The sequence below is a fragment of the Sciurus carolinensis genome, chromosome 13 (assembly GCF_902686445.1).
Source record: "Sciurus carolinensis chromosome 13, mSciCar1.2, whole genome shotgun sequence".
Lineage (NCBI taxonomy): Eukaryota > Metazoa > Chordata > Mammalia > Rodentia > Sciuridae > Sciurus > Sciurus carolinensis.
In genome coordinates, this window is record NC_062225.1 from 54,333,923 (window position 1) to 54,360,726 (window position 26,804).

Here is a 26,804-nt window from a genome sequence, read left to right on the forward strand (position 1 = left end):
GTCAGAAAAGGACTTCAGATTATACATGATTAAGATGATTTGTGAAGCAAAGGATGACATTAGAGAACAAATGCAGGCAATGAATGATAATATCAATAAGCTGAAAGAGCACCTGCAGGAAGCAAAAGATCATTTCAACAAAGAGATAGAGATTCTCAAAAAAAACCAAATGGAAATCCTTGAAATGAAGGAGACAATAAACCAAATAAAAGATCAATAGAAAGCATCACCAAAAGACTAGATCACTTGGAAGACAGAACCTCAGACAATGAAGACAAAATACTGAATCTTGAAAATAAAGTTGCCCAAACAGAGAAGATGGTAAGAAATCATGAACAGAATCTCCAAGAACTATGGGACATCATGAAAAGACCAAATTTAAGAATTATTGAGATTGAGGAAGACACAGAGATACAAACCAAAGGAATCAACAACCTATTCAATGAAATAATATCAGAAAATTTCCCAAACCTGAAGAATGAAATGGAAAATCAAATACAAGAGGCTTACAGAACACCAAATGCACAGAATCACAACAGATCCACACCAAGGCACATTATAATGAAAATGCCTAACATTCAAAATAAAGACAGGATTTTGAAGGCCACAAGAGAAAAGCATCAGATTACATATCGGGGGAGACCAATACGGATAGCAGCCGACTTCTCAACCCAGACTCTAAAAGCTAGAAGGGTCTGGAAGAACATATTTCAAGTTCTGAAAGAACATGGTTGCCAACCAAGAATCCTATACCCAGCAAAACTAACCTTCAGATTTGAAGATGAAATAAAATCCTTCCATGATAAACAACAGTTAAAAGAATTTACAAATAGAAAGCCTGCGCTACAGAATGTTCTCAACAAAATATTTCATGAGGAGGAAATGAAAAACAACAATGTAGGTCAGCAAAGGGAGGAACTACCTTAGAGAAAAACCACTCAAAGGAGAAACCAAGCCAACTTAAAAACCAAAAATAAGCCAAATGACTGGGAATACAAATCATATCTCAATCATAACCCTGAATGTTAATGGCCTAAACTCAACAATCAAAAGACACAGGAAAGACCCAACAATATGCTGCCTGCAAGAGACTCATCTCACAGAAAAAGACATCCACAGACTAAAGGTGAAAGGATGGGAAAAAACCTACCACGCACATGGAATCAGTAAAAAAGCGGGGGTTTCCATCCTTATATCAGATAAAGTGGACTTCAAGCCAAAGTTAGTCAGAAGGGATAAAGAAGGACATTTCATACTGCTTAAGGGAACCATAAATCAGGAAGACATAACGATAGTAAATATTTATGCCCCAAACAATGGTGCATCCCTGTACATCAAACAAATCCTTCTCAATTTCAGGAATCACATAGACCACAACACAATAATTCTGGGTGACTTTAACGCACCACTGTCACCACTAGATAGATCTTCCAAACAAAATCCAACCAAAGAAACCATAGAACTCAATAACACAATCAATAACCTAGACTTAATAGACATATATAGAATATTCCATCCATCAATGAGCAAATTCACTTTCTTCTCAGCAGCACATGGAACCTTCTCGAAAATAGACCATATGTTATGCCACAAAGCAGCCCTTAGGAAATGCAAAAAAATAGAGATACTGCCTTCTGTTCTATCAGATCGATCATAATGGACTGAGAATAGAAATCAATGACAAAATAAAAAACAGAAATTAATCCAACACCTGGAGACTAAAGAATATGCTTTTGAATGAAACATGGATAACAAAAAAACATCAGGGAGGAGATAAAAAAAATTCTTAGAGGTCAATGAGAACGACAATACAACATATCAAAATCTCTGGGACACTATGAAAGCGGTACTAAGAGGAAAATTCATTGCATGGAGCACATTCCAGAAAAGAATGAAAAGTCAACAACTAAATGACCTAACATTACAGCTCAAAGCCCTAGAAAAAGAAGAACAGAATAACAGCAAAAGTAGTAGAAGACAGGAAATAATGAAAATCAGAGCTGAAATCAATGAAATTGAAACAAAAGAAACCATTAAAAATTGACAAAACAAAAGTTGATTCTTTGAAAAAGTAAAAACAGACAAACCCTTAGCCACACTAACAAAGAGAAGGAGAGAGAAAACTCAAATTACTAAAATTCCTGATGAAAAAGGAAATACCACGACAGACACCACTGAGATACAGAACATAATGAGAAGCTACTTTGAAAATCTGTATTCCAACAAAATAGAAACTACTGAAGACATTGACAAATTTCTAGAGACATATGTTCCTCCCAAGCTGAACCAGGAGGACATACACAATTTAAACAGATCAATATCAAGCAATGAAATAGAAGAAGACATTAAAAATCTACCATCCAAGAAAAGCCCAGGACCAGATGGATTCTCAGCCGAGTTCTACAAGACCTTCAAAGAAGAACTCATTCCAATACTTTGAGAAGTATTCCAGGAAACAGAAAAGGAGGGTACCCTACCAAACTCATTCTATGAAGCTAATATCACCCTCATACCCAAACCAGGCAAAGACACATCAAGGAAAGAAAATTTCAGACCATTATCCTTGATGAATTTAGATGCAAAGATCCTTAACAAAATATTGGCAAACCGTATCCAAAAACATATTAAGAAAATTGAGCACCACGATCAAGTGGGGTTCATCCCTGGAATGTAAGGATGGTTTAACATTCGTAATCCAATAAATGTAATCCATCATGTCAATAGACTTAAGGATAAGAATCATATGGTTATTTCAATTGATGCAGAAAAAGTATTCGACAAAATACAATATCCTTTCATGCTCAAAACACTAGAAAAAATAGGGATGGTAGGAACATACCTGAACATTGTAAAGGCTATTTATGCTAAGCCCATGGCCAACATCATTCTTAATGGAGAAAAACTGAAACCATTCCCTTTAAAAACGGGAACAAGACAGGGATGTCCACTTTCATCATTTCTATTCAACATTGTCCTCAAATCTCTAGCCAGAGCAATTAGGCAGACCAAAGAAATTAAAGGGATACAAATAGGAAAAGAGGAACTTAAGCTGTCACTATTCGCTGATGACATGATTCTATATTTAGAGGATCCAAAAACCTCCTCCAGAAAACTTCTAGACCTCATCAATGAATTCAGCAAAATAGCAGGCTATAAAATCAACACACATAAATCTAAAGCATTTTTATACGCAAGTGACAAAACAGCTGAAAGGGAAATGAGGAAAACAACTCCATTTGTAATAGCCTCAAAAAAAAATAAAATACTTGGGAATCAATCTAACCAAAGAGGTAAAAGATCTCTATAATGAAAACTACAAAACATTAAAGAAATAAATTGAGGAGGACCTTAGAAGATGGAAAGATCTCCCATGTTCTTGGATAGGCAGAATTAATATTGTCAAAATGGCCATATTACCAAAAGTGCTATACAGATTCAATGCAATTCCAATTAAAATCCCAATGCCGTACCTTACAGAAATAGAGCAAGCAATCATGAAATTCATCTGGAAGAATAAGAAACCCAGAATAGCTAAAGCAATCCTTAGCAGGAAGAATGAAACAGGGGGTATCACAATACCAGAACTTAAACTATACTACAAAGCAATAGAAACAAAAACGGCATGGTATTGGCACCAAAATAGACAGATAGATCAATGGTACAGAATAGAGGACATGGACACAAACCCAAATGAATACAATTTTCTCATACTAGACAAAGGGGCCAAAAATATGCAATGGAGAAAAGATAGCCTCTTCAACAAATGGTGCTGGGAAAATTGGAAATCCATATGCAATAGAATGAAACTAAACCCCTATCTCTCACCCTGCACAAAAATCAACTCAAAATGGATCAAGGACCTCGAAATCAGACCAGAGACCCTGCATCTTATAGAAGAAAAAGTAGGTCCAAATCTTCAACTTGTTGGCTTAGGATCAGACGTCCTCAATAGGACTCCCACAGTACAAGAAATAAAAGCAAGAATCAACAACTGGGATAGATTCAAACTAAAAAGCTTTCTCTCAGCAAAGGAAACTATCAGCAATGCAAAGAGAGAGCCTACAGAGTGGGAGAATATCTTGGCCACTCATACTTCAGACAGAGCACTAATTTCCAGAATATATAAAGAACTCAAAAAACTCTACACCAAGAATACAAATAACCCAATCAACAAATGGGCTAAGGATATGAACAGATGCTTCACAGAAGAAGATCTACAAGCAATCAACAGATATATGAAAAAATGTTCACCATCTTTGGTAATAAGAGAAATGCAAATCAAAACTACCCTAAGATTCCATCTCACCCCAATTAGAATGGTGATTATCAAGAATACAAGTAACAATAGGTGCTGGAGAAGATGTGGGGAAAAAGGTTCATGCATACATTGCTGGTGGGGCTGCCAATTAGTGCAGCCACTCTGGAAAGCAGTGTGGAGATTCCTTAGAAAACTTGGAATGGAACCACCATTTGACCCAGCTATCCCTCTCCTCGGCCTATACCCAAAGGACTTAAAATCAGCATACTACAGAGATACAGCCACATCAATGTTCATAGCTGCTCAATTCACAATAGCCAGATTGTAGAACCAACCTAGATGTCCTTCCATTGATGAATGGATAAAGAAACTGTGGTATATATATACAATGGAATATTACTCATCTATAAAGAATAATAAAATTATGGCATTTGCATGCAAATGGATGAAATTGGAGAATATCATGCTAAGTGAGATAAGCCAATCTCAAAAATCCAAAAGACAAATGATCTCACTGATAAGTGGATGATGACACATAACGGGGGTTAGGAGGGAGGAAGGACTGTATAGAGGGAAAAGAGAGGTGGGAGGGGTGGGGGGAAGGAAAAAATAATGGAGTGAATCAAACATCATTACCCTATGTAAATGTATGATCACGCAAATGGTATGCTGTTACTCCATGTACAGAGAAACAACATGTATCCCATTTGTTTATAATAAAAATAAATTAAAAAAAAAATAAACCAAACTGACCAGGAATACAAATCATATGTCAATAATAACCCTGAATCAAAAGACACAGACTGGAAGATTGGATTAAAAAGAAAGACCCAACAATATGCTGCCTTCAAGAGACTCATCTCATAGAAAAAGACATCCACAGACTAAAGGTGAAAGGATGGGAAAAAAACATACCATGCACACAGACTCAGTAAAAAAGCAGGGGTTTCCATTCTTATACCAGAAAAAGTGGACTTCAAGTCAAAGTTAGTCAGAAGGGATAAAGAAGGACATTTCATACTACCTAAGGGAACCAAAATCTGCAAGACATAACAATCATAAAAACTTAGGCCCCAAACAACAGCATATCCATGTATATCAAATAAATCCTTCTGAAATACAGGAAATAAATAGACCACAACACAATAATTCTGGGTGACTTTAACATACTGCTCTCACCACTGAATAGATCCTCCAAACAAAAACTGAACAAAAAAACCATAGAACTCAATAACACAATCAATAACTTAGACTTAGCAAACATATATAGAAAATTCCATTCATCAACGAGTGAATATACTTTCTTCTCAGCCGTACATGGATCCTTCTCTACAACAGACCATATGTTATGCCACAAAGCAGTCCTTAGTAAACATAAAAAAAACAGAAATGAATTTTTTGTTTGGGTTGATGAAACCAGCTAAGTTTGTCTTTGGCTTTCTTCCTTACTACATGTGTAAAATATATATATATATTTTTACTACTAAAAAAAAAAAAACAGAGATACTACCTTGTATTCTATCATATCATAATGGAATGAAATTAGAAATCAATGATAAAATAAAAAACAGAAACTACTCTAACACCTGGAGACTAAATAATACACTATTGAATGAAACATGGATAACAGAAGACATCAGGGAGGAGATAAAAAAATTCTTAGAGGTAAATGAGAACAACAATACAATGTATCAAAATCTCTGGGACACTATGAAAGCAGTCATAAGAGGAAATTCATTCCATGGAGCACATTCAAGAAAAGAATAAAAAGTCAACAACTAAATAACCTAACACTACATCTCAATGGAATGCATGGTTGGTTCAGCATCTGGAAATCAAAAAACATAATATACCACATCAATAGGCATAAAGAAAAGAATTATATGATTATCTCAATAGACAAAGAGAAAGCATTTGACAAAATACAGTACCTCTTCATTTTCAAAACACTAGAAAAACTAGGGACAGTAGGAACATACCTCAACATTGTAAAAGCTACCTATGCTAAGCCCATGGCCAACTCATTCTAAATGGAAAAAAACTGAAAGCATTCCCTCTAACTAGAACAAGACAGGGATGCCCTCTTTCACCACTTCTATTCAACATCATCCTTGAAACTAGCCAGAGCAATTAGACAGATGAAAGAAATTAAAGAGATTTGGATAGGAAAAGAAGAACTCAAATTATCACTATTTGCCAATGATAATATTTAGAAGATCCAAAATATTCCACCAGAAAACTTCTAGAACTTATAAATGAATTCAGCAAAGTAGCAGGATATAAAATCAATACCCACAAATCAAATGCATTTCTACACATCAGCGATGAATCCACTGCAAGAGAAATTAGGAAAACTACCCCATTCACAATAGTCTCAAAAAAAAAAAAATACTTGGGAATAAACTAACAAAAGAGGTGAAAGACCTCTACAATGAAAACTATAGAACACTGAAAAACAAAACTAAGGAAGACCTTAGAAGATGGAAAGATCACCCATGCTCTTGGATAGGCAGAATTAATATTGTCAAAATGGCCACACTGTCAAAAGTGTTATACAGATTCAACGCAATTCCTATTAAGATCTCAATGACATTCTTTGCAGAAACAGAAAAAGCAATCATAAAATTCATTTGGAAAAATAAGAGACCCAGAACAGCCAAGGCAATTCTTGGTAAGAAGAATAAAGCAGGAGGCATCACACTACCAGACTATACTACATAAACTATACTATACTACAGAGCAATAGTAACAAAAATGGCATGATTTTGGCACCAAAATAGACACGTATACCAATGGTACAAAATAGAAGACAAAGAGACAAACTCACATGAATACGGTTATCTCATACTAGACAAAGGTGCCAAAAATATACATTGGAGAAAAGACAGCCTATTCAACAAATGGTGCTGGGAAAACTATAAATTCATATTAATACTCTGTATCTCTCACCCTGCATAAAAATCAACTCAAAATGGATCAATGACTTAGGCACTAGAATAGAGACCCTGCGCCTAATAGAAGAAAAAGTAGGCTAAAATCTTCTTCATGTTGGCTTACGACCTGACTTCCTTAATAAGACCCCAAAAGTGCAATAAGTAAAATTAAGAATCAATAAATGGGATGGATTCAAACTAAAAAGCTCCTCAGCAAAGGAAACAATAATATGAAGAGATAGCCTATAGAATGGGAAAAAAATCTTTACCACACGCACCTCAGATAGAGCACTAATTTCCAGATATATAAAGAACTCAAAAAACTTAACACCAAAAAAATAAACAACCCAATCAATAAATGGACTAAGGAACTGAACAGACACTTCACAGAAGAAATATAACCAATCAAAAAATATGAAAAAGTGTTCATTATCTCTTGCAATTAGAGAAATGCAAATCAAAACTACTTTAAGATTTCATCTCACTCCAGTCAGAATGGCAATCATCAAGATTACAAGCAATAACAAGTGTTGGTGAGGTTGTGGGGAGAAAAGGTACACTCACACATTGTTAGTGAACTGCAAATCAGGGCAACCAGTTTGGAAAATAGTATGGAGATTCCTCAGAAAACTTGGAATGGACCCACCATTTGACCCAGTTATCCCACTCTACAATTTATACCCAAAGGGCTTAAAATCAGCATACTACAGTGATGCAGCCACATCAATGTTTATAGCAGCTCAATTTACAATAGCTAAACTGTGGAACCAACCTAGATACCCTTCAACAGATGAATGGATAAGAAAAAGTGGTACATATACACAATGGAATATTACTCGGACTTAAAAAAGAATGAAATTATGGCATTTGCAGGTAAATGGATGGAACTAGAGAATATCATGCTAAGTGAAATAAGCAAATTGCAAAAAATCAAAGGTCAACTGCCTCCTCTGATAAGCTGATGCTGATCCATAGTGCGGGGTGGGTAGGGAAGAACGAAGGAACTTTGGATTATGCAGAGGGGAGTGAGGGGAGGGTTGGGGCGGTAGGGATGAGAAGGACAATAGAATGAGACAGACATTATTACCCTATATACATGTATGAAAAAAATTTTAAATAATGATAATATATACATACAGGTAAACATTTACATGGCAACCCATTAATATGTACAATTTTTTTGTTTCTATGTAATCAAAAAAAAAGCTTTTGTGCTCTCATTTAAGTGTAGAATTGATCTAGCCTCTTTTTCAAGGAACACCATTTTAATTAAAAGAAGGACAAACTATAGTTTATTGCATCTGGGTAATTTGGCAAACACTTAAAAATGTTCTAAGCATTTGCTTCAAAAAAAAACAAACTAACGGTGTTTTAGTCAGCCTTTTCCCTGCTGTGACTGAATGACCCAACCAGAATAACTGGAGAGAAGGAAAAGTCTATTTGAGGGCTCACAGTTTCAGAGGTCTTATTCAAAGACTGGCTCCATTCTCTGGGGCTCAAGGTGAGACAGAATATGACATAGGAGTATGACAGAGAGAAGCAGCTCACATGGTGATCAGGAAGCAGAGAGAGTCTCTACTCTCCAGATAAAAAATATATACCCAAAGTCACACCCCAATTCCAATTTCCTCTAGCCACACCCTACCACTTCAATCCCTATCAGGAGATTAAATCACTGATTGGGTTAAGACTCTTAAAACCCAATCATTTCTTCTCTGAACCTTCTTGCATTGTCTCACACATGAGCTTTTGGGGGATACCTCACATCCAAAAGATAACAAACAGTATTTTCCAATGATAAAATTCAAGCTTTCAAGCAAAACTTTAATTTTAGAATGTGTATATCTACCACAGTAGATGAGATGTGGGGTGATAATAATGAATATGATTTTTTAACCTTATATAATAAACAATGTTTCAACTGCATAATGCAGTAAAATAATATTTTCTAAATAACCAACATATATCACAAAATCACATTAGTGAAGAGGCATTTAAAGTGCAAGATATATATACCACCATGAGCCCTCATGTAACATTCTAAAAAATTCCTTGATTTAGGTTCAGATTATACCTAAATTTTACTATAATATCACATTATTTGAAAAATGCTACTAAAAAACTCCCTTTTCCAATTATGTAACTGTGAAAGGCTAAATTTTCTTCATACATCTTAACAATCACACCATATTAAAACAGTTTGAATTTAGAAATAGGTATGAGAAATAAAAAGATTGAAGTAGTAATCTAAAACCTCCCAACCAGACATTATGTTAAGGGAAATAATCCAAATGTAGAAAAACAAATACTACATGTTCTTTCTCACGTGTGGAAGTTAAAAAACACTAGAATAGTGGTACAAGCTTGTAATCCCAGCTGAGGCAGGAGGATGGCCAAGTATGAGGTCAGCCTGGACAACTTAGCAAGAACCTGTTTCAAAAATAAAAAGTTAAAAAAAAAAAAAAAAAAAGGAGGGGGCTGGGGATGTAACTCAGTAGTAAAACAGGTGGTGAAAAAAAAAAGTTGATCTGAATGTAGAATACGGACTTCTACAGGCTGAGACGGAGTGAAGAGAAAGAAGCTGTGAGATAAGGGTACCAAAATACAATTAGATAGAACAATTTTAGTGTTCCACAGTGCAATTCACAATAATCTATTATATATTTTATGAAAAACTAGAAGAAGCTCAAAAGCTCCAAACATAAAGAGCTGATAAGGAAATGCAATGCTAATTACCCTAATTTGATCAGTACACACTGCATGTATACATGTGCTAAATATCACACTATACTCCATAAATATGTACAATTATTACATGTCAGTCAAAAGATTTTTTTTTAAAAATGTAAGTTAAAAAACATCTTAACAAAGCAAAGCCCAGGACCAGATGGGTTCTGGGACTGAATTCTACCAAATAGTCAAAGAATAATTAATACCAATCCTTCTTAAACTCTTTCAAAAAGAGAACTAAAGGCAAACACAATTTACAAAGCCAACATTAGCTTGACACCAGAGCCAGAAAAAGACATTCTAAATAGAAAACCAGGGCTGGGGACCTAGTTCAGAGCTTGAGTACTTGCCTAGCATAAGTGAGGCCCAGAGTTCAATCCCCAGGAAAAGAAAGAGGAGAGAACCTCACAGCTAACATTAAAATCAATGGAGAAAAACTGAAAGTTTTCCCTCCAAGGACCAGCATAAGGAAAGAGTACCCACTCTCAGCACTTCTGTTCAACATATAAGTTCTAGCAAGAGCAATCAGACAAGGAAAAGAAACAAAAGGCATACAAATCAGAAACAAAGAAGTAAAATTACCTTTATTTACAAAGGACATGATCCTATATAGAGTCCCAAAAAATACATACACATACACAGAGAGTGTTGGAACTAATAAGTTCAATAAAGTTGTCGGAGATAATATCAATATACAAAATCAGTTACATATCTGTATACAAATAACAGTCAATCTGAAAAAGAAATCAAGATTATTCCATTTATAATAGCATCTAAAAATTAAAATAGGAAGAAATTCAATCAAAAAAGTAAAAGATCTGTACCTCTGTTCTGAAAACTGAAAGCCAATAATGAAAGGAAATAAAGAAAAAACAAATAAAAAGATACTCCCTATTCATGGACTGAAAGAATTAATATTGTTAAAATATTGTTAGAATGTATAATACTTAACAAATCAATATACAGAGTCAATTACAATCTCTATCAAAATTTCCATGGCATTATTCACATAAATAGAAAAAATGCTAAAATTCATATGGAACCACAAAAATATCAAATAAACAAAGCAATTCAGATAAAGAAAAAGTTGGAGACATTTAAAAGTAAAAAGCCAGGCACAGTCACTTGTGTCTGTAGCACCAGTTACTCAGGAAGCTGAGGCAGGAGGACACTTGAGTTCAGAAGTTCACAGCCAGCCTGGACAACATAGTGAGATCCCCATCTCAAAAACAAACAAACAAAAAAATTACAAAGCTATTAGTAATCAAAACATAGACCAGTGGAACAAAACAGAAACCAGAAATCAACCCAAACATAAATGGTCAATTAATTTTTAACAAGGGCATTAAGAGGACACAATAGAGAAAGGATAGTCTCTTTAATAAACGGTTCTGGGAAAACTGAACTTTCACATGCAGTATAACAAAATGACCTTACACCATATATAAAAAATCAACTCAAAATTATTAAAAGACCTAAAATTAGACCTGAGCCATAAAACTTCCAGAAGAAAACATAGGAAAAAACCTCCTTGACACTAGACTTGGCAATGATTTTTTTAATACCACAACAAAAGCTGAGGCTACAGAACAAAAATAAATGGAACTACATCAAACTAAAAAGCTCACAACAAGAAAGAATCAACAAAATATAAAGAAAGACTAGGAGAACATACATGCAAACAATACATCTGATAAAGTGCTGATATCCAAAATACATTAAAGAGTTCACACAATGAAAGAGTTGGCATAAAATAACCCAACTAAAAATTAAGCAAAAGACCTAGATATATGCTTTCCTAAAGAGGAAATAAAAATGGTCAACAAGTATATGAAAAGGTGCTCAGCTTCACTAAACATCATAGAAATGCATATCAAAACTATGAGAGTCACGGAGCGAGCTGGCGGGTGAGTCAGGCTGCCTGCATCGCAGAGGTAGCAGGCGAGCACCCAACTCGCCTGCCTCATGGAGCTAGGCGGTAGGCAGCCAACCCACCCAACCACCAGGCCAAAGGTAGACGCCATCATTGAGCGACTCCGCCCGACCACCATGCCGAGGTCTGTTGCCATCGCGGAGCAAGCCAGCAGACTAGCCAGCCCGCCTGCAAGGCAGAGCTAGCCAGAGGCTTCTTTAATAGGCTGGTTTCGAATTATTTCAAATTATTCCTGAGGGCGTGGCCATCATCATCCCAAGGGCAGCTCCCTTCCTGAGACACCTACAGGAGGCTAGAGGACCTTTGACAAGACCCAGGAGTTGAGGAGATATTGAGAGACTCCGGACCAACTCAGAGCCACAGGGTGAGTCTCTCCCACTGGTCAGGCTCCCCGGATGGGGCAGTAGTCCCAAAACGCAGGGAACTTCCTGGAATAGAGTGGCCCAGTGAGACTCCCCTGCTGGAGCCAAGAACCCAGTCAACCAGGAGCATTGCAGAGGAGGACCACACAGCAAGAGGCTTCGACGCAGAGTGAGGGTCCAAGGCCCTGGCAGTAGCTCCAGTCCCCAGGGAACATAGCAGAGGAGGGCAGCTCAGCGAGGGAATCCCTTACAGTGCCAGGCTCCCCAGCCCAGGCAGTAAGTCAGGAACCCTGGGAACATCGCAGAGGAGGGCTTCCCAGTCCAGGTGGTAGTTCTGGACCGAAGGGAACTTCTTGGAGGAGATCTGCCCAGCGAAACTTCCCCACCAGGTAAGTCCTCCCAGCTGGGCGAGGCTTTCCCATCAAGGCAGTAGAACCAGAGACACAGACCAGGATCAGACTTGCCCCAGTCTGAAGTCTAGTCCCCCTTTGGCTGACCATCAGTCAACAAGTGGAGGCATCTCTGCCCACTGACAGGGAATACACCCCACCTGAAGGCCACAACCCCTAGAGGGGCAGCTTCCTAGTGGAGCACCGCATTATCAAGTTCCTCCAATGCTTCAGGCTACTGAACGCTAAGAGGTGAGTTATCGGAAATCTACAGAGACAATATTAGTCAATAGAGGAAATCTGCAATATCCCAGAGTTTCACTACTAGAGGGGTAGATACCTGAGCAATATCAGAAAACAAGGGAAGAAAATGCCCCAAACAAACCTAGATGGTATAGCAATAAAATTCAATGAAAGCATGGCAGAAGAAATGTCAGAAAGGGAGTTCAGAATGTACATAATTAAAATGATCAGAGAAGCAAACAAGGAGGTGAAAGAGCAAATGCAGGCATTGAATGATGAGATGAAAGAGCAAATGCAGGCATTGAATGATTGCACCAATCGACAGTTAAAAGAGCAAATACAGGAAGAAAAAGATCATTTCAATAAAGAGTTAGCAATATTGAAAAAAAAACCAAATGGAAATCCTTGAAATAAAGTAAACAATAAACCAAATTAAAAACTCCATAGAAAGCATAACCAATAGGATAGAACACCTAGAAGACAGAACCTCAGATATTGAAGATGAAATATTTAACATTAAAAACAAAGTTGACCAAACAGAGAAGATGGTAAGAAATCATGAACAGAATCTACAAGAATTATGGGATATCATGAAAAGGCCAAATTTAAGAATTATTGGGATTGAGGAAGGCTTAGAGAAACAAACCAAAGGAATGAATAATCTATTCAATGAAATAATATCAGAAAATTTCCCAAATCTGAAGAATGAAATGGAAAATCAAGTACAAGAGGCTTATAGGAAAATGTTCATCATCTTTAGTAATAAGAGAAATGCAAATCAAAACTACACTAAGATTCCATCTCACCCCAATTAGAATGGCGATTATCAAGAATACTAGCAACAATGGGTGTTGGTGAGGATGTGGGGAAAAAGGCGCACTCATACATTGCTGGTGGGGCTGCCAATTAGTACAGCCACTCTGGAAAGCAGTGTGGAGATTCCTTAGAAAACTTGGAATGGAACCACCATTTGACCCAGCTATCCCATTCCTTGGCCTATACCCAAAGGACTTAAAATCAGCATACTACAGAGATACAATCACAACAATGTTCACAGCTGCTGAATTCACAATAGCCAGATTGTGGAACCAACCCAGATGCCCTTCAGTGGATGAATGGATAAAGAAACTGTGATATATATATACAATGGAATATATATATATATATATATACACACACACAATGGAATATTACTCAGCCATAAAGAATAATAAAATTATGGCATTTGCAGGCAAATAGATGCAGTTGGAGAATATCATGCTAAGTGAGATAAGCCAATCTCAAAAAACTAAAGGACGAATGATCTCACTGATAAGTGGATGATGACACATATAGGGGGTGGGAAGGAGGCAAGAATGGAGGAAGGAGGGACTCTATAGAGGGATAAGAGGGGTGGGATGGGGTGGGGGGGAAATAACAGAATGAATCAAAAACTATTACCCTAGGTAAATGTATGATTACACAAATGGTGTGCCTCTACTTCATGTACAAATAGAGAAACAAGATGTATCCCATTTGTTTATAATAAAAATGAATTAAAAAAAAAGAGGCTTATAGGACTCCTAATACACAAAATTATAACAGGCCCACCTCAAGCCACATTATAATGAAAATACCTAACATACAAAATAAAGACAGAATTTTAAAGACTGCGAGAGAAAAGAACCAAATTACATTCAGGGGGAAACCAATACAGGTATCAGCAGATTTTTCAAACCAGACTCTAAAAGCTAGAAGGGCCTGGAACAACATTTTTCAAACCCTGAAAGAAAATGGATGCCAACCAAGAATCTTATACCCAGCAAAACTCACCTTCAGATTTGACAATGAAATAAAATCCTTCCATGATAAACAAAAGCTAAAAGAATTTACAAAACAAAAGCCGGCATTACAGAACATTCTCAGCAAAATATTCCATGAGAAAGATATGAAAAACAATGATGTAAATCAGCAAAGGCAGGAACTACCTAAAAGGAACAGCAAAATAAGGAGAAACCAAGGTGTGTCAAAAAAAAAAAAAAAAAAAAATGAGCCAAATGATCGGGAATACAAATCATATCTCAATCATAACCCTGAATGTTAATGGCTTGAACTCATCAATCAAAAGACATAGACTGGCAGATTGGATTAAAAAGAAAGATCCAACAATATGTTGCCTGCAAGAGACTCACCTCATAGAAAGAGATATACACAGACTATAGGTGAAAGGATGGGGAAAAACATACCATGCACATGGACACAGCAAAAAAGCTGAAGTATCCATCCTTATATCAGATAATGTGGACTTCAAGCCAAAGTTAGTCAGAAGAGAAAAAGAAGGACATTTCATACTGCTTAAGGGAAGCATAAATCAGCAAGATATAACAATCATAAACATCTATGCCCCAAACAGTGGCTCATCCATATACATCAAACAAATCCTTCTCAATGCCAGAAATCAAATAGACCACAACACAATAATACTAGGTGATTTTAACACACCTCTCTCACCACTGGACAGATCCTCCAAACAAAAATTGAACAAAGAAACCATAGATCTCAATAAACACAATCAATAATTTAGACTTAACAGACATTTATAGAATATACCATCCAACAAAGAGGGAATACACCTTCTTCTCAGCAACACATGGATCCTTCTCTAAAATAGACCATATTTTATGCCACAAAGCTAATGTTAGCAAGTACAAAAAGATAGAGATACTACCTTGTATTCTATCAGATCAAAATGAATTGAAATTTGAAATAAATGAGAGTAAAAAACAGAAACTACTCCAATACCTGGAGATTAAATAATATGCTATTGTATGATGAATGGATAACAGAAGACAGGAAGAAAATTTAAAAATTCTTAGAGGTAAATGAGAACAAAGAAACATCATATCAAAATCTCTGAGATACTATGATGGCAGTACTTAGAGGAAAATTTATTTCATGGACTGCATTCAAAAAAAAGAAGAAAAAAATCAACAAATAAACAACCTAACACTACAGCTCAAAGCCCTAGAAAAAGAAGAACAGACCAATACCAAAAGTAGTAGAAGACAGGAAATAGTTAAACTCAGAGCTGAAATCAACGAAATTGAAACAAAAGAAACAATTGAAAAAATTGACAAAATAAATAGTTGGTTCTTTGAAAAAATAAACAAAATTGATAAACCCTTAGCCACATTAACAAAGAGAAGACAAGAGAAAACCCAAATTACTAAAATTCGGAATGAACAAGGAAATATCATGACAGACATGAGTAAAATACAAAACACAATTAGAAGCTATTTTGAGAATCTATACTCCAACAAAATAGAAAATCTTGAAGACATCAACAGGTTTCTAGAGACATATGAATTCCTAAACTGAACGAGGAGGACACACACAATTTAAATAGATCAATTTTAAGTAATGAAACAGAAGAAGTCATCAAAAGCCTACCAACAAAGAAAAGTCCAGGACCAGATGGGTTCTCAGCCAAGTTCTACAAAACCTTTAAAGAAGAGCTCATTCCAATACCTTTCAAAGTATTTCATGAAATAGAAGAGGAGGAAACCCTCGCAAACTCATTCTATGAAGCCAATATTACCCTGATACCTAAACCAGACAGAGACACATCGAGGAAAGAAAATTTCAGGCCATCCTTAAGGAACATTGATGCAAAAATTCTCAACAAAATCTTAGCAAATCACATACAAAAATATATTAAAAAGATAGTGCACCATGATCAAGTGGGTTTCATCCCAGGGATGCAAGGTTGGTTCAACATCAGGAAATCAATAAATGTCATTCACCATAACAACAGACTTAAAGTCAAGAATCACACGATTATTTCGATCGATGCAGAAAAAGCATTTGATAAAATACAGCACCCCTTCATGCTCAAAACACTAGAAAAAATAGGGATAGTGGGAACATTCCTTAACATTGTAAAGGCCATCTATGCTAAACCCATGGCCAATATCATTCTACATGGTGAAAAACTGAAAGCATTCCCCCTAAAAACTGGAACAAAGCAGGGATGCCCTCTTTCACCACTTCTATTCAACATTGTCCTTGAAACTCTAGCCAGAGCAATTAGACAGACAAAGGAGATTAAAGGGATATGAATAGGAAAAGAAGAAACAAACTATCCCTATTTGCTGATGACATGATTATATATTTAGAGGAACCAGGAAATTCCACCAGAAAACTTTTAGAAATCATAAGTGAATTCAGTAAAGTAACAGGATATAAGATCAATGCTCATAAATCCAAGGCATTTTTATACATAAGTGATGAATCTTCAGAAAGAGAAATTAGGAAAACTATCCCATTCACAATAGCCTCAAGAAAAATAAAATACTTGGAAATCAATCTCACAAAAGAGGTGAAAGACCTCTACAATGAGAACTACAGAACACTAAAGAAAGAAATTAAAGAAAACCTTAGAAGATGGAAAGATCTCTCATGTTCTTGGATAGGCAGAACTAATACTGTCAAAATGGCCATACTACCAAAAGTGCTATACAGATTCAATGCAATTCCAATTAAAATCCCAATGATGTACCTTACAGAAATAAGCAAGCAATCATGAAATTCACCTGGAAGAATAAGAAACCCAGAATAGCTAAAGCAATCCTTAGCAGGAAGAATGAAGCAGGGGGTACCGCAATACCAGATCTTCAACTCTACTACAAAGCAATAGTAACAAAAACAGCATGGTATTGGCACCAAAATAGACAGGTGGATCAATGGTACAGAATAGAGGACATGGACACAAACCCAAATAAATACAATTTTCTCATACTAGACAAAGGCGCCAAAAATATGCAATGGAGAAAAGATAGTCTCTCAACAAATGGTGCTGGGAAAACTGGAAATACCTATGCAACAGATTGAAACTAAACCCATATCTCTCACCCTGCACAAAAATCAACTCACAAATGGATCAAGGACCTCGAAATCAGACCAGAGACCCTTCGTCTTATAGAAGAAAAAGTAGGTTCAAATCTTCAACATGTTGGCTTAGGATCAGACTTCCTAACAGGACTCCCATAGCACAAGAAATAAAAGCAAGAATCAACAACTGGGACAGATTCAAACTAAATAGCTTTCTCTCAGCAAAGAAAACTATCAGCAATGCGAAGAGAGAACCTACAGAGTGGGAGAATATCTTTGCCACTCATACTTCAGATACAGCACTAATTTCCAGAATATATAAAGAACTCAAAAACTCTACACCAAGAATACAAATAACCCAATCAACAAATGGGCTAAGGATATGAACAGATGCTTCACAGAAGAAGATCTACAAGCAATCAACAGATATATGAAAAAATGTTCAACATCTTTAGTAATAAGAGAAATGCAAATCAAAACTACACTAAGATTCCATCTCACCCCAATTAGAATGGTGATTATCAAGAATACTAGCAACAATAGGTGTTGGAGAGGATGTGGGGGAAAAGGCGTACTCATACATTGCTGGTGGGGTTGCAAATTGGTGTGGCCGCTCTGGGAAGCAGTGTGGAGATTCCTTAGAAAACTTGGAATGGAAATACCATTTGACCCAGCTATCCCTCTCCTTGGCCTATACCCAAAGGACTTAAAATCAGCATACTATAGAGATACAGTCACAACAATGTTCATAGCTGCTCAATTCACAATAGCCATATTGTAGAACCAACCTAGATGCCCTTCAGTGGATGAATGGATAAAGAAACTGATGTGTATATATAATATATATACACACACACAGTGGAATATTACTCAGCCATAAAGAATAATAAAATTATGGCATTTGCAGGCAAATGGATGCAGTTTGGAGAATATCATGCTAAGTGAGATAAGCCAATCTCAAAAAACTAAAGGAGGAATGATCTCACTGATAAGTGGATGATGACACATAATGGGGGGATGGAAGGGGGTCAAGAATGGAGGAAGAAGGGACTGTATAGAGGGATAAGAGGAGTGGGAGGGGTGCGAGGGGAAAAAAATAACAGAATGAATCAAAAACTATTTCCCTAGGTATATGTATGCTTACAAAAACAGTATGCCTCTACTTTATGTACAAACAGAGAAACAAGATGTATCCCATTTGTTAACAATAAAAATGAATTAAAAAAAAAAAAGAATATCCCACTGAGGACTGAAAAAAAAATGTCCTGGGAAATAATGGCAACCTTCATTATGGACCTAATTACGTGTTGACTCACAAAACCCCTGGAAAATGGATTTTAAATGATATTTCAGAGTAAATATGATAAAATGTCCAAAAAAAAAACTATGAGGCATCACCTTACACCTGTAAGGATGGCTATTTTATCAAAAAGATAAGAGACTACAAGCATTGGTGAGGATACAGAGAAAAGGGAATCTTTGTGATTGTTGATGAAAATATAGAATGGTACGGCCACTGTAAAAAGCAGTTCAGGGGTTCCAAAAGAAATTAAAAATAAAACTACCGTATGACCCAGCAATCTTTCTTATGGATATATACCCAAAGGATATTAAATCACTACCTCATAAGTATCTGTACTTCCAAGTTTATTGCAGCATTGTTCATAATAGCCAAGATAAAGTAATAACCAACATGTTCAGTGATGGACAAATGGATCAAGAAAATGTGATTTATATACACAATGCATTATTGTTCAGCTTTTAAAAAGGAGATTCTGCCCTCTGTCACACAGCATGGATGAAACTGGAAGACTTTATACTAATGGAATAAGACAGACACAAAGAAAAATGTACTGCATGATCTCACTCATATGCAGAAACTTTAAAAAAAAAAAAAAGCCAAACGTCAAATACACAGAAGTAGAGAATATAACTGTGGTTATCAAGGGCAGGGAAGCATGGAATGGGGAAGTGTAGGTCCAAGAACACAAAGCAACAGAAATGTAGGAAGAACAAGTCTAGAGATCAAATGTACAACATTATGAGGGTTTACTCAACATTATACTGTGTTCAGGATTTTTGCTAAGAAAACAGTAGGTTTTAAGTGCTTTTGCTGCAGCTTTTAAAAATGGATAACTACTAAGATAATAGATACATTAATTTGCAGGACTTTTTCAATACATACACACACACACACACACACACACACGCACGTATCTCAAAACATCCTGGTGTTCACCTTAATACACATATTTAAATTTAAAAAGACATGGAATCCAGCTGTCTTGTGTTAAAGTAGACACTAATAAGATTTGCAGAAAAGCATAACAATGCCACTCGACTCACTAAATATTTTTTGTTATGAAAAAGTTATTTTTTCACATATACAAACAAATAATTGGATTTTTAAATGAATAAGCCAATATTTTTTCAATTTCTTAGTTTTAATTCCAAACTGTTAAATACATATTTACAATCCACATTTAAAAATGCTCTTTGGGGTCCTCAATTTTTAAGAATATAAAGGAGTATATTCTTAAGAATATAAAGAATATCAAGGATAAAGGATAAAGGAGTCCTTTATCAAAAATGTTGAGAACTAAAGGTACAGGAAATTACTAAACAAATGAATAATACAGTCAAAAAATATGGTACAGCATAAAGTGGAACAGAAAAAGGTAGATGACCTATTCAACTGTAAATTTAATTTGAACTCAGTATCAAAAGAAATAAAAAGATTGTAGAAGTAAGTTTAAGTTGTTTTAATCAGGCTTTTAAAAGCATACCATAAGAAGATACAATTAAGAAGTACTTAAATTTTATGAGGTTATTTATTTCAAGAATCTTATTGTAGGGTACCAAGAAATGAAGAAAGATAGGAACAAGGTCTATAATGCATTTTTAAATGATACAGTAACTCCCCTTAAACCTCTTCATAATAAATCATGTAGAGGAGAATAAGGAGAAAAACTGTCTTATTTTAAATGTAATTATTTCTATTATTCTAATTCCTAAGACACAGAATAAGAATATGTGCAGACTGAAAACTAGCTAGATATATTAGCTGCCAGACTATTTTGTGATTTAAATCACTGGTAATATTACCATCTTGCGGTAAAATGAAGTATTGCAATTTTGAATGACAAAGAACCTGTAAAGGATTCACTATGCTTTTGATAAAAGACATAAAGTATTTTCAGCCTCACTATCCACCACACCCTCATATCAACTCCAAGTAAAAAGGACCTTCAGAGTTCTTTAATTTAAAAAACTAGAGATTAAAAAAAGAACTTTAAACAGAGAAGCAGTAAGGGAAATGTTCTGACACAATAAAGGTAAAAATGACACCATAGTCAAAACCCCAATGATGGATGAAAATGTTTCTGTGGTTCAACAATTACACCTGTCATGACAGGGAAAAGTCCCGGGGAGAGATACTGGCCAAATTATATTGCTATATTGTGTGCATGTAATAATATGCAACAACAAATTCCACAATTATGTACAATAAAAAAGTAAAGGAAAAAACTATCATGACTAATTCTTAAAGAGAAAAATTATATTTTATAAGTATAGTATTAGATAAAACTTGTGTTCAGTAACTCAATATTGATTATTACCCTTTTCATTTTTATAGGTTATAATTGCTGCCATACCTACATTCTCACATTTTATAACAGAATAGATTCTAGCATCCTTACTATTTTCTCTTCACATTGGCCTATGTAATTTTCATGAGAATTTTCAAAAGCATGCAAACAATCTACCTATTATTGACAATCTAATCTGAATTCTACTCTCACTTCTTGCATATACCCCTCTATTGAATTTCAGCTAAACCACATAAAATCTATTTATGTGTGTATACACATCCCATGAGTAAGATAAAGATTATAAGAATCACAACTGAAAAGACAGATAGGATATCAGTTTTACCTTTTATTAGCTAGTCTTTCCCAACTCCAAATGACATATGTAGTATAAACAAATATTTCCCTTAAAAGCAGAAGTCTAGATTCAGTAAATTCAAGAACAAACATAAAATGCACATGGTCAATTTTTTGCCATTATTTTACACAATCAAAATAGTGAAGTAACCTGAATAATCTCCATATTCTTATTCACTCTTCATTTTGCTTTCAATACAATAATTGATTACTAACAGACACAAAAAGTAAAAGAAAGGGCATGTAAGCATACAAGCACTCATTTTTCCCACTTTCACTCTGCTACTTCAGAAATGATGGCTGGACTACTCCTTACTGAACCCAATCAAATTCTCTGAAACAACCCAATGGATGCTCCAAGATCATGAACTATATAACTTGCTTCTCTAAAGCAAGGCTTTGTCAGTTTTGTAAAATTTATTATTTTTTTAAAAACTAGTTTGAATAACCAAAGTTTTCTATCAATAATAACATGAGGTGATGATTTATACCATGTTCATTTAATGGAAATTATGTTGAGGTTCAAGTCATCTCCACCTTAAGAACATTACCTTGTCTATTTAAAAAACACTACCAAATGAGAATTCATTCTAAAGATATCAATGATACTAATTTACAAACATCATCCAACCTGTTGATGATTGCAATGTTTGATGCAAGCCGTGTGGCAACTGAAGGGTGAACAAAGGTGAATGGATGCTATTTCTGAAGAAGTCTTCTGTTGCTTTAGATTGCAAAACTTTGGTTTCCCAGAGCTGCAAAGAAAAAAGTATGCTTTAAGAAAATAGGATATTTACTTCACTTTTTAAAATTTTTAAATTAAATTGTCAGCTGATGGCACAATGGATACACACTAAACTATAACTGATGAGTTAGAACTATATTAGTTTTTTTTTTTAAGTTGAAAACTACAGGAACAGAAACTTGTATTGTCTACAAACCTGCTTCAAGTCCTTTAAAACTTGTTCCTCTATACCTTCTTCAGCAAATAGATCCCGGATTCCTTCAATTACATCTTCAATTACAGATCTGTAGAGTTTAGGCTACATAAAAGCAATTATTAAAGTTTTAAATTCTCAAGTTTAGTTATTTGCCCTTAAAAACATGTAGTATATACTTTCTAACCTTATAGTTTAGAAAATAAAGAAGCACCAGAAGGATTTGTACTAAGCACATGCCATTCCCAATATACTCTTAGCTTTCTATAAATTGTGCTAGTTTCAGAGCCTTAGTTCCAGCTATAGACTCCTTGTTCCCACCTATCTACAAGGCTGACCTACAGGAATACTATTGAGATAATCTTATAAAGATTCATGGTTATGGTTATGTTAATTCTATGTCAATATTTAACCTCCCCACTCCTTTATAAAAGGGAAATTAATTTAAGGCAGTTGGAAATTAAACTGTCTTCAATTTAACTTTTTTCTCAAAGTAGCCACTATTAGTGAAATATTAGAGTTCACTATATTATTTCCATAAATGTAACTAAACTCCAAGACTTGAAACTGGGGTAATCAAAGCCTGTCCTACTTTCAAATCACACAAACCAAAAAATATACATGTGTATATATTCTGAACCCTTATCAAGTTAATATAAAACTGCACCAAAATGAATTTCCTACAGAAACTACAAAGGGCACTAACACAACTTACCCTTCTACAATGTGAATATTGTAGAGACAAAATAATATCCTAAAATGTTTGCTAGTAAAAAATTCCATGAAATAAAACTAAGCAGATTTATACCCAGATGAAACATCAGTTACATCAATACAACAATGAACATGTGCAATAAACTTAGTCCTTCAAATCTATGTAAAGTGTGTTCCACCCAGGTCTCCAATCCAAAATGGCAATTCTAAATGAGTTGACAATACTGATCTAGTGGAAGTTCCATGGACAAAAAAAGAAAAACAGGAATTTAACTGAGTTGCTTTTGTCTCAAATTGCTTAATCAGGCCAAAATGAACACTATGGCATTCTAGGATTACTTTTTCATACTCCCCATAAAATACTCTAAATACTCTGTACACTCCAAGAGAAGTTAAATTCTAAACTAATCCTTCTAAAGATCCAAAGTAAACCTATGAATAGGCCAATCAGTAACATTTAAATAATATGTTATTCACAAGCATATCCATTAAGGCTAAGTGCCCTTAGATTGGTTGCTTCTTCTAAAACAGTTTACCCTGGTAAAGGCATTCTAAATAGGTGCTTCAGTGTTAATCCCAGCTAGTGTGATCACACTTGGAGCTACAGGCAAAAATTCCTAGGGCTAAAAACATCTTTAAGATCTGCCCTCAGAGTGTAACAGCAGCAGTCAAAAAGAACCTATTAGACACAATTTTTCAAAAGCAAAATAGGTATTGAACATAGTTTCTCTTCTAGGACTACAGTTAGACTTCATATTGCTTTCCCTATCTACTATCTTTATTAAAACTATATATAATTCTGAAGTCCATCTTAACTCCTCTGAAAGAAAACATGCACACTACACTCTCCTTGAAATTCACAATCAGGGAAATCATTAAACCCTATAAACTTATTTTCAAGTATAAATATTTTATATTTCTTAAAACAGTACTATAAAATGGATATACATTAAAATAACATGCCTCTAAAGATGAATCATTTAATTCCACTTATGTATATATGGAATCATAATTTTTAAAAAACAATATGGACGAGCCCATTTCAGAAAATGTGAAGTCTGTTGATAATAAAGATGAATTTTTTTCTCTAATTTATGTTTTTAAGACTGATGAAGAGTCTCACAAGTGACAGTCTGTAAATTCTGTGAGGATCAGGTACTGTTCTAGGCACAAAGGCATTGTCTGTGGGCTGTACACTTAAGCATTAAATATGCCTGAGAGTGGGAAAAGGAAGACGGTGGGGTAACAAGCCATATCGCATTACCTGTTATTTCAGGTTAGTGAATAATATAGCTTGAATCAACAATGCCCATAGCAAAATTAAAAATTAGAGTACAAGTGAGCTTAAGAATTTCTAGGGCTGGGGATATAGCTCAGTAGAGGGCTTGCCTGTCCAGCGCAAGGCCCTGGGTTCAATCCCCTGCACTGCAAACACTAATAATATAATTTCTAAACGTATAGGAAATCTGCAAGGCAGAGGGTGAGTTCCACCTCTAAACACGTTCTAACCCTAACCTAGACAACCTCAATTTGGATGAGGTAAACACAACTTCTTCCGGTTGGGCCAGGCCCAACTTCCGGCCAAACTACTGGCCCTCATCGGCAACCTCAATACAGAGGTGAGGAAGAGGGTTCATTAAAGTGTACGGCTTATCACCGATGGCTAACGAGTGTGCAGGGTTCCACTTCCATGAACCCAATCCTAGGCCGCTCCCCGTGCGCAGAGCCTGCGGCCCTCCTTACCACTGGGTTGACGCAGGCCATGACAGCGGCTCCAGCGGCCCCTTTGCGCCTGCGCAGCTCGGGCCGTGCTGCCCAGGGGCGCGCGGGCACGTTTTGAACAGCGAGGACGTTGCTGCGCAACCTCGGAAGACGCCGAGGGCGGGGCAGGGAAGAAGCATGACTTGAGCAGGGTTAATTGCGTGAGCTGTGCCTTCGCAGAGGAGGAGAGGTTGACTTGCCTGAGGAAAGACAGCTAAGATAAATTAATGGTTAGGTCGGGCCTTACCATCTTTTGGCTGTTCACATGACACCAAAGGGCCTTTCCTCCATCTGTGAAATAAAGATCAAGAAAATAGGGACAATGAAGTGGTAGACCCCAGTTCCACTTGAGCTTTGAAGGGTGTGGTGAGAGATAAAAAGGGAGATTAGTAATATTTGTTTTTACCAGTTTTCATTCCTATCCCTAAACCCAGTTGAACTCCATATTTTTATATAAAAATATAGCAAGAGCCATATGGGCAGCACCAACATCACCTGGGGACTTATTTAAAATGCAAATGATCTAAGTCCATGCACACCTACTAAATCAGAAACTGGAGGGAGGAGCCCAGCATTCTGTAACTTCAGCATGCTTTCCAGGTGGTTTTAATGGACATTAAAATGGAACCCACTGTCTTTAGACAAGGAGTCTCAACTTTGGTGTACATTAAAATCATGTGGGGAGCTTTAAAAAGAAGCCTGGTGCCTGAGTCTCACCCCAGAGAATCTGATTCTGAAATGCAGCCAAGGTGGAGAACCACTGTTTGAAATCAGCTCCCCTGTGCCATCCGGGCTCCTTTTCCTCAGGCAGAGGTCACCATCTTTTGACCTGCAATAATTCTGAAGGATGGAGCATACCATAAGGGGCATAGCTTACCTAGCTAAATGTAAATGTAAGCACAGACCACCTGGAGGGCTAGAAAAAGGAAGAAGTCATCGATTGCACCATTCTGCCTTTTAAGCAGTCTTTCTAGTCTGAAGATAAGCCTTGACTTAACCAGATGGTTATTTGATGATTAAAAATCCTATTAGGTTTAAAAATCGGTCGTTTACTTATTTATCTGTGACTATAAGTACAGTAGAGTATGCTCTACCACTCTGTGTTTGCCTGTAATCAGGTACCTTAAGGTTGTGTGTTTCAAGCAGCTGGTTCACATGACCCCCTTAGACAACTTTCCTAAATTGAAAACTATTGGAAATTTCTTTTACAAAAAGCCAAGAAGTTTATATGGTAATTTTTGATGGTTACTTCTCTACCTGGCAATTTGCAACCAGGAGTATTCAAAGTGACTTATCTTTCACCCAAAATAGAAAAGCTAAAAGCAGACATTGATTCCTTCTATTATGAAATGCAATTAAATTATTCAAGCTAGGAAATAAGAAAACTGGAAGGTCTCTTGTTTTCCATCTTTTCCATAGCAAGATTTTAAAATTTTATTCCTAAATGCGTAGGATTGGTAATCACCTAACTTTTTGTGACAGCATAACATTTTGTTGTACTTCATTATATATTATTCCTTTCTCAAGGATACATTATGAATCATGCATACTTTTTTAAATTAAATTTGAAACTTGCTGCTCATAAAAAGTGACTAGCAGTTTGAATTGTGGTCAGTTAGCACACTCAAATTATAGAAAGTTATGCAATGATATCAAGAAATGTCAACAACTTTGTTTGCCTCTTGTGGTCTATCTGAATCGCCAAAATACTCAGCAGTATTTTCTTC

At 35.8% G+C, this 26,804-nt stretch overlaps 1 protein-coding gene across 2 annotated transcripts in view; it reads right to left on the bottom strand.

Moving 5' to 3' along the window:
• Positions 1-25,142, bottom strand: part of Gtf2a1l (general transcription factor IIA subunit 1 like) — a 78,313-nt gene extending 53,171 nt beyond the window's left edge. The window contains exons 1-3 of one of the 2 annotated variants that reach the window (XM_047522568.1): positions 25,060-25,142; positions 22,606-22,707; positions 22,296-22,419 (exon numbers count right to left, since the gene is read on the bottom strand). In XM_047522568.1, the coding sequence (XP_047378524.1) occupies positions 22,296-22,419; positions 22,606-22,707; positions 25,060-25,080 (247 nt within the window). In that variant the 5' untranslated portion in view covers positions 25,081-25,142. The remainder of the gene's footprint in view (positions 1-22,295; positions 22,420-22,605; positions 22,708-25,059) is intronic. The other variant, XM_047522569.1, reaches the window with a different exon arrangement.
• Between the last annotated feature and the right edge of the window lie 1,662 nt (positions 25,143-26,804).